The sequence below is a fragment of the Syngnathus leptorhynchus genome, chromosome 16 (genome assembly GCF_054491065.1).
Source record: "Syngnathus leptorhynchus isolate UIUO chromosome 16, UIUO_Slep, whole genome shotgun sequence".
Classification (NCBI taxonomy): Eukaryota; Metazoa; Chordata; class Actinopteri; order Syngnathiformes; family Syngnathidae; genus Syngnathus; species Syngnathus leptorhynchus.
Genome location: NC_141210.1, coordinates 8,634,753 through 8,654,256, shown reverse-complemented (window position 1 = coordinate 8,654,256; position 19,504 = coordinate 8,634,753). Strand labels below are relative to the sequence as shown.

General features: G+C 46.8%; 2 protein-coding genes across 5 annotated transcripts in view; one reads left to right on the top strand and one right to left on the bottom strand.

Moving 5' to 3' along the window:
- The first annotated feature begins 1,369 nt into the window (after window positions 1-1,369).
- Window positions 1,370-11,422, top strand: LOC147044721 (cytohesin-3). 4 transcript variants are annotated; one of them, XM_085933024.1, is made up of 14 exons: window positions 1,370-1,861; window positions 4,269-4,351; window positions 4,473-4,537; window positions 5,044-5,110; window positions 5,188-5,306; window positions 5,378-5,458; window positions 5,538-5,650; window positions 5,724-5,872; window positions 6,038-6,149; window positions 7,817-7,893; window positions 8,160-8,231; window positions 8,323-8,477; window positions 8,858-8,959; window positions 9,103-11,422. In XM_085933024.1, exons 1-13 carry the CDS (start codon window positions 1,843-1,845, stop codon window positions 8,928-8,930), a joined length of 1,185 nt encoding a protein of 394 aa, XP_085789150.1. In that variant the 5' UTR covers window positions 1,370-1,842; the 3' UTR covers window positions 8,931-8,959; window positions 9,103-11,422. The 4 variants fall into 4 exon arrangements, with proteins under 4 accessions (XP_085789150.1, XP_085789149.1, XP_085789151.1 ...); XM_085933023.1 differs by having other exon boundaries at window positions 1,371-1,861; window positions 8,858-11,422; XM_085933025.1 differs by lacking the exon at window positions 1,370-1,861 and adding an exon at window positions 4,769-4,956 and having other exon boundaries at window positions 4,271-4,351; window positions 8,858-11,422.
- Window positions 11,423-12,008: 586 nt separating this feature from the next.
- The window catches only part of prkcab (protein kinase C, alpha, b), a 31,868-nt gene continuing 24,372 nt past the window's right edge, over window positions 12,009-19,504 (bottom strand). Inside the window, exons 6-16 of the mRNA XM_085933022.1 lie at window positions 18,251-18,407; window positions 18,023-18,157; window positions 17,688-17,781; window positions 16,029-16,343; window positions 15,459-15,550; window positions 15,299-15,361; window positions 14,502-14,640; window positions 14,192-14,272; window positions 13,692-13,799; window positions 13,460-13,600; window positions 12,009-13,381 (exon numbers count right to left, since the gene is read on the bottom strand). Coding sequence (XP_085789148.1) covers window positions 13,217-13,381; window positions 13,460-13,600; window positions 13,692-13,799; window positions 14,192-14,272; window positions 14,502-14,640; window positions 15,299-15,361; window positions 15,459-15,550; window positions 16,029-16,343; window positions 17,688-17,781; window positions 18,023-18,157; window positions 18,251-18,407 — 1,490 coding nt within the window. The 3' untranslated portion in view covers window positions 12,009-13,216. The remainder of the gene's footprint in view (window positions 13,382-13,459; window positions 13,601-13,691; window positions 13,800-14,191; window positions 14,273-14,501; window positions 14,641-15,298; window positions 15,362-15,458; window positions 15,551-16,028; window positions 16,344-17,687; window positions 17,782-18,022; window positions 18,158-18,250; window positions 18,408-19,504) is intronic.

Genomic DNA, 19,504 nt, shown 5'->3' with positions numbered 1-19,504 from the left:
TACAAACCATAAACACCTTATGACATCAATTGTTGGCTTTGTTTTGCGGTGGCGCTGAATATTTGGATGGAGGGAGGGAGAGAGGGAGACTGGTGGTTAGCTCGGTGCAGGGTTAGAATCCGGCCTTCCCGTGTGGAGCCGGACAACTTCCTGGCCTGAAACTATTGAAGAAGCATGAACTAAGCCTCATTTGCGAAAGGGAAACTGCAGTGCAACGCCTGATACCTCATCCGGTTGTTTCTTCCTTTCAAAGATTGCAGCAGACTCATTGGGATGCGTACGTGGCTAATACAGCTGTAGAAGCCTGACCATTGCAATATTAATAAAAACGGGAAGTGGTAGCAGCCAGCCCCCTTCGCTGGCTGGGGGTAAGTGCAATAATCCAAACCATGTGTGTTGTAAAACCACACTCAGGCTCCATTTATGTGAATGTGTGTTTTCCATTCCTGATATCCTCACCTGATAATTACTTAAGACTTGTTGCCATCGTTTCGGCTACACTGGCTTCCTCTGGAACTCCAAAACAGGCAGGTAATCTTTTGCAAAACGTCTCCACGATTGAGATAATTGACATGATTGGTTCATATTTGTCACATTTTGAACATTTATCTTTTTGCTCAAAATAAAAATCCATTGAGGGAGATATTTATAACTTTGATTTTAACATTTCTCAGCTCACCGAAGCAAGGATAATATCCATCCATCCATCCATCCATCCATCCATCCATCCATCCATCCATCCATCCATCCATCCATCCATCCATCCATCCATCCATCCATCCATCCATCCATTTTCATAACCGCTTAGTCCCGCGGGGGCCACGGGTGTGCTGGAGCCTATCCCAGCCGTCTGCGGGGGACACCCTGAACCGGTTGCCAGCCAATCGCAGGGCACACAAACAAACAGACAAACATCCATTTGCACTCGCACTCACACCTAGGGACAATTTGGAGTGCTCCATGGGCCTACCAAGCAAGTTTTTGCGATGTGGGGGTGCATGGAGAAAACCCACGCGGACCGGGGAGAACATGCAAACTCCACACAGGGAGGGCCGGAGGGGGAATCGAACCCTCCTAACTGTGTGGCGGACGTGCTACCCAGTGCTCCACCGAGCCGCCTACGAGGTTAATAATCATTTGAAAATTGATAGATGTGGACGTATATAAAAGTGACAGCCATTGAACGCATCAGCAGTGAAAATAAGGCATACGATATTTTTTGTTTTGTTTGAGTTGACTAATAAAAAAATATATAATTTCTTGAAAATGTCAGCATTTCTTGAGTCCGTTAGTGTGTCTAGTGAGGTTCGTCAACGATTACCGCTCACGGTTTGTGTGGGAGGCAGCGTTCCACTGGGCTTAAACGCCAAAACACAACACATTCCGTTTTAATCTTTCAAAAGAAATGTGACCGTGGCTCCCCAGTGCAGTGGCAACTATCAAGCTTGTGTTTTTATTTTGAAATTACTTTTCCAGGTTAGTGTTAGGTGCCGAGAGGACGCTGCACAGCGTTTAGCTGCCCGTTACCATAGGAAAGAAGGAAGCGTACTTGGTATAGCCAACGCACTCCGCAATCGAGGGCCACCCACTGACTCGGCGCTCCCGCCGCCTCCTAAAACGCATCGTTTTCGATTGACAGGGTCCAAGTGACCAAGGTGGTAGTAGCGCAAATGGAGAGCATATACCCCCAAACGAGAAGCTGTCCGCGAGACGAGCCGTGCGTCGTCTGACGCTGCGCCGGCCCTTGAGGATTTAGGACGCACGTTCGGGCGGGTATATTGGAAGCTCATTCGTGGCCCTGAAGTTTCTGTCAGCGGGGATCCTGAATCGCATGCTGCTAGCATGGACGAGGACAATCAAGGTATGACATGTTCCGTGCGAAAATAGGCTCATGACGGTCATGATCTGGACTAAAAGTTGGTTTTCCCACCCGGAGTAAGTGTCCTGAAAGCATCTCGGGGGTTGCACCACATGTGATAAGAATGATTGTCAAATGTGCATTGTGCACATCACCCCTCACTGCATCGTTGTCATCATCATGATGCAAGTGTCATTTTATTTGATTTATTTTGGTCAGCTGGACCCGTGAGTGATAACGTTGTATTTGAAACACCAATTAGGATAAAATATGATGAATAAAAATACATTAAAGCCAAGGATATGAGGGGAGAAAAAAGTTGTAGTTACAGCAGCCATAGGTGCAAATCTGCAATAGAGACCGTCCACGTGAAAATCTTCTTCGAAACGAGGCCATGTGTACTTGCTTTACGTTTTTTGGTTGCTCCCAGTTGGAATTTATTGGCACAAAGCTAAAGTAAATGTGGTTGACTTGAACGTGAGGATGTTGAACTGAGCTGTAAAAGTGTGGATGATAAACGGGCATTTGCAGCCGGCACAGAGAAAGCACACGTGCTCTTTTCGAGCACGGATTCAATTTCCTTTCAGTGGAACAAACAATGACACGCATTCAAGATGAAGCGAGACAAGGTTGAGTGGAAAGGATCGTAGACAAATTGGCCCTTTTCAGAGTCTGCTTCATGTCTGGTGCCTCTGGAGTCATGTGGAGGTCTTGAAACTGGGTTTCAGCAACCACGCATGCTTGTGGGTCGTGACGCTGTGTTCAGGTTCACTGAGAGGAAGAGAGGGTGCGACGGATGGGAAAAGCTCCACTGATGGAAGATTGGGTGATACACGCAGGAAAAAGGTGCATCCTGTGGGCTGCACTGCTCGGGCCACACCCGACTGCCCGCTTATCAACTATTGATACCCGTTATTGAAATTGGTTTGCCTGCTTGGAGTTTTGTCTAAATCTGGACTACTTCCGACAGAATTTATGATCATAACGTTGCATGTCACACATTGTTGTTTCGCTTTTGGCTCCGATATCACAAGGCGGGGTGCAAAAAGTGTTTTCCCGAAGCAGAACCTTAACACTAATTTCTTCTGATGGCATTTTGCAAATGTTTGCTCACTCCCAGCATGGCCCCGTGTCTGGAAAGCAAAACCAAGTTTCCTTGCGTGCGTGTGAGTTTGTGTGTAGGCTGGCCCGCGCGCCAGCCCCCAGCATCTTGCAGCCTCCTCTGGCCACTTTACAGGCACAGAAAAGATTTGTGGCACTCAACAACTGGGCTCACTGCGCTCAGTGACTCATTCAGTTCATTGACATGGGTCAGCACATTGTTTAAATCTTTCAAATTTTTTGCTTTTTGCTCTTCTGCTGCCGCTGCATCTTGCAAAATTCATGCAGCGAGAGGAGGAGCCACGACTCGTGGTGGCTGTCAAATGAATGGCCTCCACTTGACCACAATGGCACATCCGATTCAAAGGAAGAGAAGCATTGCCAAGCTGTGCACAACGGCGGCAATTGACAAAGAGAGGAGTAGCGGCAAGGCAGCTGGGTTTGTTCAGACCCACTGGTTGTTGTTGGACTGTGCAGAGAGAGAGAAACAAGAGGCACAATCTGCTAGACTTCTATGTGAAAATGACCTACTTCCTGTCAGCTTACTCTCAACCGGATTGCTGTTTTATGATGAGCCTGTGTGTGTGTGTGTGTGTGTGTGTGTGTGTGTGTGTGTGTGTGTGTGTGTGTGTGTGTGTGTGTGTGTGAGTGTGTGTACGCGTGCGTGCGTGCGTGGGGGCAGGACGCCGGTGTGTGTCCTGCAGCGGAGGTTCCTTTGGCACGGTTAAATGGCAGAAAACTAGGTGTCCCTGGGGACCTGCAGAGCCAGATTGTATGTGTGTGTGTGTGTGTGTGTGTGTGTGTGTGTGTGTGTGTGTGTGTGTGTGTGTGTGTGTGTGTGTGTGTGTGTGTGTGTGTGTGTGTGTGTGTGTGCGCACGCGGGGGAGTGGGTGGGTGGTTGCGTGCGTGGGTGGGTGGGTGGTTGCGTGCGTGGGTGGGTGGGTGGTTGCGTGCGTGCGTGCGTGCGTGCGTGCGCGCGTGCGTGCGTGCGTGCGTGCAGCGTGTTTGAGGTCTTTTCAACTCCCTGCAGTGTTAATTAGCCAACAACAAGTGGATCAAATAAAATGTTGAAGCAGCCAGGCCAGCGTGCCAGATGCTTAGGCGTGTCTGTCCACTTGCTTTTATGTGACACAGGCACTCTTGCAAGCGTCCTGTCAAGATGGAAGACGGTGGTGCCTTGAGATACGAGTCACCTGACGGACCTTTATAAAAAATGCACGCTGTCATTCGGACAATTCTGGGGGCTTTGGCTGAGTGTGAACTGGGGATGCCGGTTCCTTCTCGTGCTCACTTTGCCCACTGTGCGCAGTACCCGAAGACCTGTCGTCGGAGGAGCGTGATGAGCTGCGTAACATCCGTCGCAGGAAGAAGGAGCTGCTGGATGATATTGAAGTGAGTGGCAGGCGGCTCCTCCTGTTGCAGTGGCGCGTTGTATGCTTTTTAGACAAGTGACGCCATCATTAAACATATTATGACCCTTATTAGACGCTTATGCTTTTTTCTTTTTCTGCAGCGGCTGAAGTTTGAGATAGCTGAAGTCATGACGGAAATCGAGCAGTTAACCTGCGTGGGAGAAAGGTGACTATTTTATTCTATGAATATGAGAATGAATGATTTAATCGATTTTACTGGTTGGCTGCTATATGCTGTTGTTATAAAGAAACAAAACAAACAAGACGTGCAGGAGCATTCACGCGAATTGTCAAAAGCGACACGCTTGACTGTGGTTACTTTGCCTCTCGTGTGTGTCTGGAACAGGAACGGCTCGTATTTGTGTGGGACGTACGTGCGTGTCTTGTCATCCCCCAGACTAAACATTAGCTCGGCGCCTGGCGTAAGAAGCTTTCATGTGGATGAGGTGGAGTGAGGTGGCGCGTCCCAGATGCGGCAGCCATAGCAAACACACAGCCACGCCAGGCTGAGAGGCTCCCCACAGGGCTCCTGCAAAAATGTGGCCTCAACTGCCGCTTTTACAGCTTTTATTAGGAAAACATATCGTAAACAAACGTCTTCGGCAAGCGGCGAGCACTTTGTGCAATTTGATGCTCACCTCACGGCTGTGTCCGTGTGTCCTTCTAACGCAGCAAAAGCACACAACGAAACAAACAGATGGCCATGGGGAGGAAGAAGTTCAACATGGACCCCAAAAAGGTCAGCAAAGGATTCTTTGAGTCAGCTCGTCCTTGTAACGCTGCCTTGAGCTTGAGTCTGTTTTTTTTCATTTGAAGGGCATCCGCTTCCTTCTGGAAAATGACCTCCTACACAACACACCTGGGGACATCGCGCAATTTCTCTACAAAGGGGAGGGGCTTAACAAGACGGTGATTGGGGACTACTTAGGGGAACGGTGAGTCCCGCTCCGGCATTCTCAGACATCCCGTCTTGCCTCCAGCCAATCGGATTGCTTGTCTTTCTCAGCGATGACTTCAACATCAAGGTGCTCCAGGTTTTTGTGGAGCTTCACGAGTTTGCGGACCTCAACCTTGTACAAGCCTTAAGGTGAGTCGGAGTCTTTTGGGAAATGGCTTTGCGGGCCCATCTGCCGCCGAGCTCTCGTTCAAACGTCGTCGTGTTACAGGCAGTTCCTGTGGAGCTTCAGACTTCCTGGCGAAGCGCAGAAGATTGATAGAATGATGGAGGCCTTCGCCTCTCGCTACTGTCAGTGCAATCCTGGCGTCTTCCAGTCCACAGGTAGCACACAGCCACACGCACTCGCAAGCTGGAGCCTGAGTCCTGGGTTGATGTCCTCTTTTGACCCGCTCAGACACCTGCTACGTGCTTTCGTTCGCGATCATCATGCTGAACACCAGCTTGCACAACCCTAACGTCCGAGACAAGCCGCCTGCCGAGCGCTTCATCTCCATGAACCGGGGCATCAACGAGGGCGGTGACCTGCCAGAGGAGCTGCTTAGGGTGAGACCTTCCGCTCCTGAACTTTGTGCAATGCAAGGTCAGAGGCAACCCTTTGGGTGTACGCTTGTCCTGGTCGGAGTCCAAAAACCGGTGCTCGGATGATTGCTCTTATTTTTGCTCTTATATTACTCTATTTTGTTTTTTTCCCCTTCTGTCGCTGTCCAGAATTTGTACGAGAGCATCAAGAGCGAACCGTTCAAGATTCCAGAGGACGACGGCAACGACCTGACGCACACGTTCTTCAACCCAGACAGGGAGGGCTGGCTGCTCAAATTAGGTCGGTGGGAGCGTTTCATTCCCGGCTGCTGAGCTTCTTTCGCTTCGTCGCCTTAATGCCGCTTCTTGATGTATAAACGAGCCAGCAGGATCGCCAATGGCTCCATTCGGGTAGCCCCCACGTCCGCGGCCATTTCTCGCACCGGTTTCTGCCATAACATTCCTAATTGGACTCTCTAAAAATAACCCCTAGAGCAGGGGTGGGCAATTATTTTTTCCATGGGGCCACATGAGAAACTGAAAATATTGTGGAGGGCCGGCCAAAAGGCTGAACTCAATTCTTTATATTATTAATTGCATTTCTTTATAAAAAGCAGTAAATAACATTATTTTTGACAAGCTGGTAAGAGTATATATCATAATTAAGTAATGAAAAAGTGAGTTTTCCTTGCAAAAAATGTCATTTATTCAATCAAATTTTCCCAAAACAATGGTAAACAAAATGTGAACGTTTTTTACTATCTGTGACATTTATCCAATAAACTTAGATGCAGGCAATCAGGTAATCAATATCTCTGAAGAAAAGCATGTAATTAAATAATTAAATCACTAAAACAACATAATAAAAACACACTAAACATGCAAATAAAAATAACCACACTACAATTAAAATCATGCACAACTCAACCATAAAAACATGCTTTAAAACTTCTACCTTCTTACATTTTTAAATTCTTTTTTCTTGTTCAGTGAGAGAAATCTAGTCTCTGCTGTGCTTTAACGAGTGCATCGAAGTGAGGTTGCATGTCTGAGGTGGAGATGCGAAGCACAGCTGACAGATGATCGCCAGTGAGATGTAATGCCGACTCAAATTGTAGTCTTTAAACACGGCGATCTGCTCCCCGCAAACTAAACACACGGCTTTACCTCCGACTTCAGTAAATAAATACTTAGCAGTCCAGTTTTTGTTGAAAACCCTGCATTCGGCATCTACCTTTTTATAGCAGCGGGCATTTCTGAGGGCTTAAGTCTTGTGACTTGCTAGCAACAATGATCCAATCATGCGCACGTCTCGCACGCCTTGATATACGTATTGCGTCATCATGTACGTGAATAAAATACAACTTCAAAATAAAAGCAATGCAGCTTCAGTCCATGCATCAAGTAAAATAAGAAAATATGTTTATTTTGTAATTTCCAATGAACCTTACACGGGCCAGTCAAAGTCAACCAAAGGGCCGTATGTGGCCCGCGGGCCGTACAATGCCCAGGTCTGCCCTAGAGGATGTGAAGCAAGGGGCTACAAGCTCGTGGACGCAAAGCGGAAATTTGGCCCGGCTCTGACGTCTATTGAAATGGAAGCAAAGCAAAGTCACTTGTGGCCTATTTAGCGCGGACTGGTGTCAGGCGCCAAGAAAACAGGAAAGAAATGGAAGTGGAAAGCTGGCTCAGAACACATGCACACACACACGAGCGCGCACGCGCACCAGCGCACACACACACGCGCTTTGACAGGATTTGGAGCGCAAGCAACGGTTTTCCACATCCTTCTTGATGTGTTGAAGTCTTACCAATCGCTTTGTTTCTGGGCCACGTGATTTTGATTTGGGTGCAAAAGAAGTTGCCATTTTACAAGAAAAAAACAAAGAGTAGGAATAAAGCCATGATGGAGTGCAATTCAAGAAATCAACAAACTGAAGAGGAAAACGTTGTTGGTCTTGCCCTCAGGAGGCCGAGTGAAAACCTGGAAGAGGAGGTGGTTCATCCTGACGGACAACTGCCTCTACTACTTTGAATACACAACTGTGAGTTTCAAGTTGGTGAAAACTCTTGCTTGTCGTCTGCGCTCTTCTGTTAACGTCACCCTTCTGTGGCTGGCCATTCCTGCTTGCTTTTGTGTTGGCAAATGTGCGTCCTTGCTTTGCCCGGCCGACCGACCGATGGGGTGCCCTCCTCATGAGCTACTCCATCGGCGCGGCGCGTTCTCCAGCCTGCCGTCGACAAAAGTCATTGCGCGCCTCATCCAACAGCAAACGGATGGAGCGGCTCAACCGGTTGCTTTGTGTTCCAGGACAAGGAGCCCCGAGGTATTATTCCCCTGGAGAACCTCAGTATCAGGGAAGTGGAGGAGCCCAGGAAGCCGGTGAGTGTCGCCACCTGCTGGCCAAAAGTGGACGAGTCACACCAAGTACAGATCTGGCAAAATGATCAAGTTGCTGTTTGCGCTGGTGCAGAACTGCTTCGAACTGTACAACCCAAACCACAAGGGTCAGGTGATCAAAGCCTGCAAGACGGAGGCGGACGGCCGCGTGGTGGAAGGCAACCACGTGGTCTACCGGATATCGGCGCCCACGCCTGAGGAGAAGGAGGAGTGGATCAAATCCATCAAGTAAGAGCAAAAGTGCACATGGCGCGATACTCGGAAGGGCACTCGAGACAAAAGACTCACGTGCAATTAGAACAGAGTGCAATTTGTTAGCCCCTCTGGCATTTGGCTTGTTATCATCAAGAGGCGAAGTTTCTCTGCGTCGACTGGGGCTTACAAAAGGGCGCCAAAACAGCACCTGCGATGGCGCGTCAGTCGGAGGAGAGCGTCACTTCCACGCACAAACCGGGAAAAAAACATGGAAACCAAACTAGGTCACTGCACAAACTCCCCATCCCCCCCCCATCTAATCAAAGCAAGGGCTTCCATCATTTCCATATCAAAGATGCTGGAAACGTCTCCTCCATGGCAGATCCCGCTCACCCACTTGTGTTTGCGTCCAGGGCCAGTATCAGCAGGGACCCCTTCTACGACATGCTGGCCACCAGGAAAAGACGCGTCGCCAGCAAGAAGTGAAGCGTATGGCTGCAAAAGCCGCCAAAACGGTGATGTGTTTCTTTTTTTTTGGGTGGGTGGGTGTTGAAGTGAGTTGCACCTGGTGGAAGAGGGACCAGCTCTGCACACACACTCGCGCAGACTTTTTGCATCGGCCTCCTCCCTCGCTTCATTTTACCAAAACATCCTTCAGATGCACATGCATGTGGACCATCTGAGACCACGTGCCTGCGCATGCATGCGTGCGTGCGTGAGAGAGATCCTCGCCACTGTGCTGCAGGACAGAAACATCCTTAAAATGCCATGAGTCAGCTGGACTGATTTCCTCCACTAGTGAAGGGCAGACAATTATTAACTTGGATTTGTTTTTGTGATGTAAAGTCATTCAAGTTTTTTTAGGGCTACACTGAAAAGAAAAAAAAAGCAATACTTGGAGAGCAAAGCCATAGATTTTCAACAAAAACCACTAACATAAGGAGACAAATGTGAGTTTTAATATATAAAAAAAATATTTTCTTGAGGAAAAAGTCTTTATTGTTCAAGATCACTGACACTAAAAACTATCTCCCAAAAATAAAAATGTAACATGAAAGAAAGAAATTCAGTTATATATAAATTATATTTTACACAAAAAAGTCCTATCATGAGAACAATTTTAAGGATGAAATTATTTCTCTAATAAAGTTGTCATATGAAAAAGTTAAGTTTTTTCTCAAGAAATATAAGCAAATATTTTTTTTTAGAATAAGGTTATTCTTTTACACTAATAAAGTTTTACTGTGAGAAAAAACGTTTTTTACAAGTGAATTTACCTTAAGTTCTTCGATTACAATATAAAAACCGGTCTGAGGAAAAAAAAGGATTTTCAAGGAAAATTACGTTTATAATGATATTTTACGAGGAAGAAAAACAGCAGTCATCTAGCAAAAAGGCCTCACATGCCAAGAAAAACAGTTGCAATAGGAAGAGGAAAAAAGTCATTCCTGAGTTTCAAAAAAAGAAAAAAAACGAATCAAGTCGAGCTGCTGTGATCAAAAGTTGCCATTTTGTAACACTGAATTCATCTTGACTATAAGTCCTAAAATCCGAAGTTGTCATTTTATAAGAACAAAAAAGTAATTTTATAAGAAGACTATTATATTCTAAGGACTTTAAAAAATGTTTTAAAAGAATAAAGTAATTTTACACAAATAAAATTGTAATATGAGATTAAAAAACAAACAAAAATAAAGTTATTTCAAAGGAATAAAGTTGTAGTTTTTCAATCAAAGTTGTAATTGTACAAAAATGATGTCTATTTTCAACAATAAAATTATCATTTTTTACAGAAGAGGATTTTTTTTGGGGCGGGTAAATACCTACCTGGCGGTCTTGTCAAGTTACACTTTTGTCAATGTTATTATAAAAAAAAGCTGTCATACTGTCCTGTAATGTGTGTACTTGGAAAAATACATTTTCACACACATTCAAAAAAAATACAATGATGTATACTTATTGCTGACTTTGTTTTTTTTTTTTAATGATTTTTTTCCCCGGTTCTGAAATGTTAATCTCTTAACTTCCAATTCTTTTCAGTGTGGCCTTAATACGCCTCGTTTTTAAGATGTTGGCCAGCAGTCTAATGAAGCTTTTGGGTTTGTTTGTTGTCATCGTGGAAACATGTTTTGTTTCTGTAATCTTTGCTTGCTATTTGTGCTATCTGACTATAATATCACTTGTTAATCTTATTTATTTTTAATCTGTGAAGGATTTAATGCCGCCTGTAAATGTGTTTGCTATGTATGTATGTAAAATGTGTTTGCTTCAATTTGGGAATGGTTTTTAGAGCGAGAGAGAGAAAGAGAAAGAGAGAGAGAGGGAGGGAGGGGGAGGGAGAGAGAGAAAATTGTGCCACGACTAACGTGTGTGTGATATTCCAGAAAATAGTGCGTAATGTGACATTTCTGAAAATTGTAATGGTGATGATGACGATGATAGCAATATTCAGGATGAAGATGTCAGATGGGTGATTGTGAAATTGAATACTTTACTTGAAAACTTTACTCTACGTACTCTCCATAAATGGCTGTCAATGCTGGAATCCACTCCCTGCCTCAATTAGAGAGATCCCTTCTTTTGATGTTTTTAAAAGGCGACTGAAACAGTGGCTTAAAAAACTCACAAATTTGTAATCACTCTTAGTAAATAGTCTGCTGGGACGGTTAGAAGTTTTTCCACAGTGTGGATATAACCTTTTTATACAATGTTTTTATCTTTTTATCTCCCTATAATGTATTAGTCTGTCTATCTGTATGTCTGCTCTGTCAGGCTGAGTAATGCAATGTCAAATGTCTATTTGTCTGTCTGTCTGTCCTGTCTGTCTATGTTCTATGTCACGAGGACAACAGATGAAATTTAGCTCCGGCTAATTCCGACTGGTTTTACACTGGGATTATATGTCTATATCTTTAGTGTTCACCAAACTGGTACTGTCCTGTCTAAATAAATACATAAATAAATAGATGGAACGGTTAGTTTTCTATGCGATACTTTCTACTTCTCTTTAGAAGTCTTCTGATTCAGGGCACATTATTCTTATTATGGTGAATTATTTTTGACTGCCCAGCGCGAGCTTCTCGTCGCTCGCGTTAACTTTTCTATGTCAAATATATCGGTCACATTCATTCATCTCACATAAAGAATGAGAGAGTAAGCTTGCAGCGGATGTTGTTGATTCTTCTTTTTGGAGTGAATTGTTGGATTTGCATGTGGTCCCGAATGTGCGCTTGTAGCAGTGACATACTGGCGTGCCACGTTTTGTTCGTTTTTTTGGTTCCCCAAGAAACTTGTGCCCCTTCCTTCAACTACAAGAACAACCCTCGCTGACGTAAGTGGGGAGAGGGCGCCCTCTCAGGCCTGTGTTGTCTAAACACAGTCTCGCAAAAAGAACTTCAAATTTTGTTGTATTTGATCACATTTTAACGTTCAGTTTTTACGAAAATAACGCTAACACCCTCAAGCCATTCAGGTTTTGTACAAACCCACCTTGAAAGAAGTTAGGCCCACACAGTCTGCCACCGCTGCATATTTGTTATACTTTATTCGTACACAGCGGTCTCCATAGAGCAAAGATGAGAGGAACACCAAGAAACAAACAAACATTCATGGCCGTGCTTCGAACTTCGGCAAAAATTCGTCTGTAGCTCGGGAATGTCATTGTTTAAAACACACACGGAAGCTTCGAGTTGTTCCATTTTGACACGTGGGCCTAAAAAAGAATGTACTCTGCCCATTTGACGAGCTCCTCTCATCCGGATTCTCAATGTGAGACACGTCAACGTTCTTCAATACTGCACGCAAATGAATTGGAGTGAAATTTGGCAGCCGTTCAAATCGGGTGGAATCCAAGAACTCCAGCCGACAGAATTGAGCGAAAGCGAGGCGATGCATTTTTGGCAACAGAAGCGATTCGATCCAAATGTGGAGTGATGGACAAACAAGTGTGCGCTGCTTCATGCAGAGGTTTTTGTTCATGCTTGGAACACGCCTTGCCTCACACACATGCACACGGCCCCAACCCGCTCTCCAGTCTACATGTTGGCCCACAACACGAGAGTATTTTCACAATGCTTGACTACTGCTACTTGGACTGCCGAGTGTTTTGGGACTTGTAAAACATTTGAGGAGCTCCACGGCGGAGAGGAAACGTGACCGCAAATCCAAATCTCACCTCGAAGACGGTGGGGGGAAAGACGAGGGGGCGGTCGGGGATGTCCAAGCACATTCAGTTAATGGTATAAAAGCATTTAGTAGGCGAAAGTGTTGAATGGGGACGGCACACGTACAACAAACACAGGCGGCTTCAGACATATGCCGGACATTTTGCGGTGCTCAACTTTACACGTACGAGTTTGACAACGGGAAAGCTGGCGCAGAGTTGCCAGGTCGGCATGCAGCAGCTTAAGGAAAGAGCTTCTCGGAGCTGGATTGATCAACAGTGCCGCGTAATGGGCCCAAAACCTGCCGGGCAGCCTGTGCTCATTCCATTCAAAGTGCAACCCCTCATAATGCTTGGCCACTCATACTTTGGCGCCAGTGTTCTTTTTTTGAAATCTCCAAAGTCGACACAGGTCGTACTTGTCGTGCATTGTGGCAGGAGGGAGGCGGGCCAGGGGCGAAAGCACAAGGAGCAAGTCTGGGGGGGGGGCTTCACCGGGAGCTGCTCCTCAGTCACATCATGCAGAAGTGACAGCTAGCTGTCGGAACTTTAGACGACGAGACGGGTGAAAGGGGCCGGCCGGTCCAAGGCAGTCCAGAGCGGTGCCAGCTCATACCACGCTGTGCAGTGACGGGTGGACAAACTGCGGGTTGATGTAGGAGAAGCCGGCAAACTCGCTCTGGTCGATGTTGGCGATCATCATCTGGTCGGGCGGCGTCAGCATGGGCTGCGTGCGCGTGAAGAACTTGTCAAAGTTCTCCGCTCCCTTGCCGCCCTACGAGCACATTCAAAAGGGAACACGCTGAGCGACTGCAGCTTTATTTGTGATGTGGCGTTGGGAATTGCACAATACCAATTTGGGCTTGAAGGGTGGCTGAATCTCCTTGTTGGCCAGTCGCACCCAGTCGATGCGACGGAAGAAGGCCTGCTCCCGGATGTCCCGCTCGCCCTCGGGCCCGCAGCCTAGCCGCTTGGACGGGTGTTTGGTCATCAGCTGGCAAACACCCAGCAAGGGCGACAAAAAGCCACTTGACCTTCACTTTTCATTCTTGCAATCTAAATTGCATCATCATCATCGCACGTACCCCTTTGCAGATGGACACGGCTTCTTTGGACATGGACTTGGGGTAGGACACGTTGTGCTCCATGATGGACTGGAAGAGCTCGTCCTCATCCTCGCCGTCGAATGGCGGCTGCGACGGACAAACGCTCAATGTCAAGTCATTTTAAGGTGAGGAGGCGAGAGCTACGCATCCTTCACAACTAGATTTGTATCGCAAAAGACCAGGCCGTCCCCTTTGTTGGCGTTTCTGGCAACCCACACCGACTTCGGGCTAGGACAACTCATCAAATTGTGTTAGCACTCGTACTTATACTAGCGTTCCTGTTTAGGGCTAGCCGTGGGCCCAAGGACCAGAGCATTAATAGCTTCGTGATGTAGTTGAGAGGAAATATTGGTGATTTTTAAAGTGAGGCACCCGGGGGAATGGGGTTGGCTTCTAATTGTTGGGAATTTTGGATCGCAGAGGCAAGTAGTCATAAAGGGACTGCATCTCATGTCGTCCATTGAAGTGCGGTTCTTTACCTGTCCTGCCAGCATCTCGTAGAGCAGAACTCCATATGCCCACCAGTCCACTGACTTGCTGTACGGCTGGTAGGCAATGATCTGATGAAGAAAAGGAGAGCGAAGCTTAAAAATAACAGGCAGAGTCGAGGGGGGGAAAAAACATGCCATCCAAGCCAAGCAAATTAACTATGGCCAGCTATTCACAGAGGCGCAAACAAAGACATTTTCCCCTGCGCCCCAATTTACCAGCGCGCATGTCAGTCCCACGCACCCGCGTGCGTAGAGAGTTGATGGCGTGGTGAGCGCTTCCTCACCATGCGCGCCTCACCTCTGGTGCGATATAGTCGGGCGTGCCACAGAAGGTGCGCGTGGACATGCCCTCGTACATGTTCTCCTTGCACATGCCAAAGTCGGCGATTTTGATGTGGCCCTCCGAGTCCAGCATCACGTTGTCAAGCTTCAGGTCTCTGGAGAAGAGAAGAGGGAGGGGCATGTAGTGACAGCCGCACGCTGTTGAGCGTTTCTTTTCTCTTTTTACTCTTTCATTCGAGCCTGTAGCTGGCCCCTGAGAACAGTATTCTTATTGTTTTTTCTCTCTGGGGTGGAGTTCCCCAGTTCGGGCGCACGGTAGCGCATGTGCTCCCAAAAGCGCCAAGTCATGGTGTCAAGTGCGTTAAGGCAAGTTTTGCTTTGTTTCAAGTTGTGGTCATGCTGAATGAATCACGTTTTGAAGCGAGAGCAAATTGATTTGATTACGAGCTCATGAAAGAACTCATTTTGATCGCCGTGAATGGGAACAGCTGATCGAGTGGACGTCGCTGGATTTTCGTTCCTATTGTAATCGACTGGACATGACTGGATGGGTCTTCTTTGGATTCTGACGTGGAGTGCACAAACTAGCAGCTTCCCAAGCTGCTACGGATCACGGACACGTTTGGATGTCAGGTCGGCCTACTTTTTGTGGACTACTGAATGAATAGCCAATTCAACATTGTGTGTGCACTTTTATAGAAACAAATGCGATGCGTTGCTTCCAAATAAGATGTTTAATTGAAAAGTCTTATGTGAGTTTGGTCATGCATGGTATGTATGTATTTTGATGCTGGGAGAGGGGATTCCGCATACCTGTAGATGATTCCTTTCCGGTGCAAGAAAAATAGTCCGACGGCAATCTCGGCTGCATAAAACCTGTTGGGAACAAAGCGGAGAATAAATAATGACTCAAGTCGTATTGCATCGCAGTCATGGATGGATGAAAAAGACAAGGTAAAGAAAAAAAACATACACGGCCTGTGGCTCCTTGAACTTGCCCATCCGCTGAATATGATACATGAGGTCTCCTCCGTTGATGTACTCCATTACAAAGTAAAGGCGATCCTAAACACAAAGGAGACTTCTGAGTGGCACGATAGTTTAACTCAGAGCAAACCAAGCCCTCCCCCACCACCACCACCTAAACAAAACCTCTATCTATTTTATGGACCGCTTGTCGTCAGAGGGGTCGCGCATACACTGGAGCCTGTCCCAGCAGTCGTCGGGCAGTAGGCGGGGGACACCCTGAACAGGTTGCCAGCCAATCGCAGAGCACACAAAGACGAACAACCATTCACGCTCACACCTATGGGCAATTTGGAGTGCTCAATCGGCCTATCAAGCATGTTTTTGGGATGTTGGAGGACACCAAACAAAATAAAGGGATAATATTGAGTTTGTCCAGCATCTCATTCCAAATCCTCCCAAAAATGATTAGGCCAACTGGTGTTGTAGCACAGTAGAAGAGCAAAGTGCAACTACGACATGCTTGCCTGCCATCTAGTAGTGATTGGTGAAATTACATGTGCGTGTTTGCACCCACCACGGTCTGGAAGCAGGAGTGGAGCTGCGTGAGGAAGGGCGGCTTGTCCCTCTGCGCCAGCACCCTCTTCTCCACCATGGTGCATTCCACATCATCGTCCTGAATGACTACGTCCTTCTTCAGGATCTTGATGGCGTACAGCTCCTCGGTAGACTTCATCTCGGCCAGCATCACCTTGCCGAAGCTCCCTTTGCCCAGCAGGGCCAGGAAGTTGAAGTCGCTTAGGCGCAGACGCTCGGCGTTGCCCGACGGGAAGCTGAAGCGCCGGTGGTCCGAGGGCGTGATGACTTTCTTGCCGTGGCCCATCTTGGCTTTCTGCAGCAATCAAAAGCGCACGTGGGTGACGACTGCTTTAGGCACCGACATTCAAACAGGCCGGCTTTTCCATGACCAAGGTGGCCGTTGCACAAAAAGTAAACAGCCGAGAGAATTGAGTAGGAAATTGCACCAGATGAGCGGCGGAACCAATGCTACGCCAACAAAACAACAAATTCCAAAATGTGCTTTGGTGACTAAATCCTACTGAATTCTCAAGGGGATGGGCGTAGCAAAGGATAGAGTTCAAGAAGCTGCTTATTAGACAAAATGGTCGTCTTTTGCATAAAACAGTGTTTCTAGTATCAAGGACCCAACGGAAAAAAAATCATGCATACATAAAAATACATGAACATAACACTGCAAGAGAAAGACAGTGTATTTATTGTTTCTAATGTCCTGACTTGATTCCGAAAGGCACAACTTCCTTCTTTTGGACGCGAATAGACACAATTACAGATGAGATGTTTTGTCTTGACAGTGATGTGTCGAGCGTGTGGAGGCAGTGCTTGAAATTTGGAGTTTGCAGATTCTTGTTTTTGTGTGTGTGTTGTTTGAGCGTTGTCGTCATTGTTTGTGGCCTGCGTCACGGCCTTGGGCCAAGCGCACACTGAGTCGAGTCGAGCCAAGTCGAGTCGAGCCAAGTCGAGTCGAATAGAGCCGAACTGAACCGAGTCGAGTCATCTGTCAAGCGGGTGGGGCAGTGTCGGTGACTCATATTCATTTGTGGACGCACAAACACAAACAATCCAGAGTAGAGCATTGAGAAATAGAGAACGGGCAGAGCAAGCAGAGCGGCTACCTTCAGATTGTGGATATTTAACTGGCAGGCCTACGGGGGAGAAAAAAACCTCACTGGTTAGCTGTGTTTTTTTTTGTTTTTTTTAGTTTCAGCACAGCGAGCAAAGTCTCGACATGAACGCTGCTGCTGTCAGAGCGTCGAAGGCATGGCTGCAAACGAACGCTGTCACATTTGACCGCGTCTGGGTAACCGGCGCTTGTTTCCACGGCAACCACGCCGCTTCCCGTAAAGGCGAAAGGCAGGTCGGCCGAAAAGAAAGAAAGCCGTGTGGTGAGACGGGCAATAGTTCCGTTCTTTTTTTTCAATTGGCCACTATATTAATTGACCCAGATTACAAATTCTGCCTTTATAAAGATAATATTGATTACTGATGCGTACTGCGGGATGAGAACTTCATCAAAATCAAATGATAAAATTATACGTGACAAATTTTGCTTTGGGGTGAATCCATCTAATGTATACTTTTGACTTGTTGAACTCCAGAACATTTTTTTCATGAGGCTTGTGAATGTGCAAGTGAACCTCCTTGGGGCTTGCTTCACCTCAAACTTTTGTCGGAGCTCCAAATCCACCTCGTCCACCTCCGGGATGGGTACGTTGTAGTACTCGCCTTCCTCTTGGTTCAGCAACTTGTACCTTAGAGAGACGTGCACACATGACATTTGTTTTCATCCAAGGAGGACGGCTCCCTCCAAATTCACTCACTTGCCTCTAAAGTCAAACAAACTATTGCAACCGCCTGATGTTACCCGTGTGGTAAACAATCGTTGTATGCTACGCGTCATGCTCCCCTGAATAACGGAAGCGGAATTTCTAGACTTTGCCTCTGTTTGTCAAAATGTGGCAAATGTGAGCGTTGCGCCGAAAGGCGACCGACCAGCCGCACGTGTGCGCTTTCATCAGCTCGGACACTCCGAACGACATGGAGCCCATGAAGTCGTTCCTAGTGGTCCGGTCCCAGTCCCACACCTCAATGGACAGACGGCGGTCCTTGTCTGACACTTTCAGCTTACTGAGCACACACAAGGACAATTTCTTTGCAGTTTGTATTCATATCGGCATCAAAAAGAAAAGCAGCAGTGTGGCGCATGGGCGCATCGCTCACAAGGAGAAGGACTCATTCCAGCATGGATTGAGGGATGAACGGATGGTCCTGGTCTTCTGTTTGGTTTCGTTCTTTGGGTCGGGGATGAGCTTGAGTTTGACGTAAGGGTCCGATAAACCGTTGGGATCCATGGGGATCAGGTTCCTGGCTTCGCCCACTGCAGGAGGTAGGGAGGCAAGAGGAAATGAGAACAACTTGGACACATGCTTGTTTCTTTCCCCCCCAAAAAAAGCAGTGTGTATGTGTGTGTGCGTGTGTGTGTGTGTGTGTGTATGTGTGTGCGTGTGTGTATATAGAATACAACGTGTTGACGTCACTAATACTACTTGGCCATTTTGCGTCAGGTGAAGTCTGACATTTGCCTGTGCAAGAACTGACAAATGGCAAAGAGAAGAAGCCTGTTACATAGCAACAACAATGGAAAAGGAGCATGTGTGTGTGTGTGTGTGTGTGTGTGTGTGTGTGTGTGTGTGTGTGTGTGTGTGTGTGTGTGTGTGTGTGTGTGTGTGTGTGTGTGTGTGTGTGTGTGTGTGTGTGTGTGTGGTGGTGGTGGTGGTGGTAGGGGGGGGAAGCTTACCACTTTCACCATGGTGACAGTATCTACAGTTAATGGCCAGACAGACTCTCCTGATCTTTTGAGATGTGACAAAAGCATCAACAAATGAAATCTTCCAGGAGGTAAAAAAAAAGACACGGCATCGTAAAAGTGTCTTTTGTCTACAGTTTACAACCAACAAGAAAAGACTGCTTTCATAGTTACGTTTTCTTTCATTTTTAACAGTGGATACTTAAATATTTCAATAAAACCAAATGAACTTATTATGAAAAAGAATTGCCGTCTGTAAGGAAAAATGCTGTGCTTTGAATGAACTACCCATGCAACGTCACTTCCTACCAACAGAAGGCAGTAGAGTGGCTGTGTATGAAAAGTGTCAACGTCACCAATGTTTACCTTTTCCCCCAATGCGTGCGACTCAGCCTCAGCCGTTGAGTTTGATTCCTATTTGACTTCAAATTTCATAGAATAGCCGCCTCGTCCCCTCCGTCGCATCACTCCCATGACAGAAGTCAGTCGCCAATGATGTCACGAGACGTGCACACAAATCAAGTGCGAGGACATGAGAGAGCTGAGCGGCCCACGCCATAACCCCCCCCCCCCCCCTTCCCATCGCGCACTTCCATGGCAACGCCAAAGCAACTTTTCACATCCCAAATCAAGCAAACCAACGCGCACAAATGACAAGCGGAGGAAAA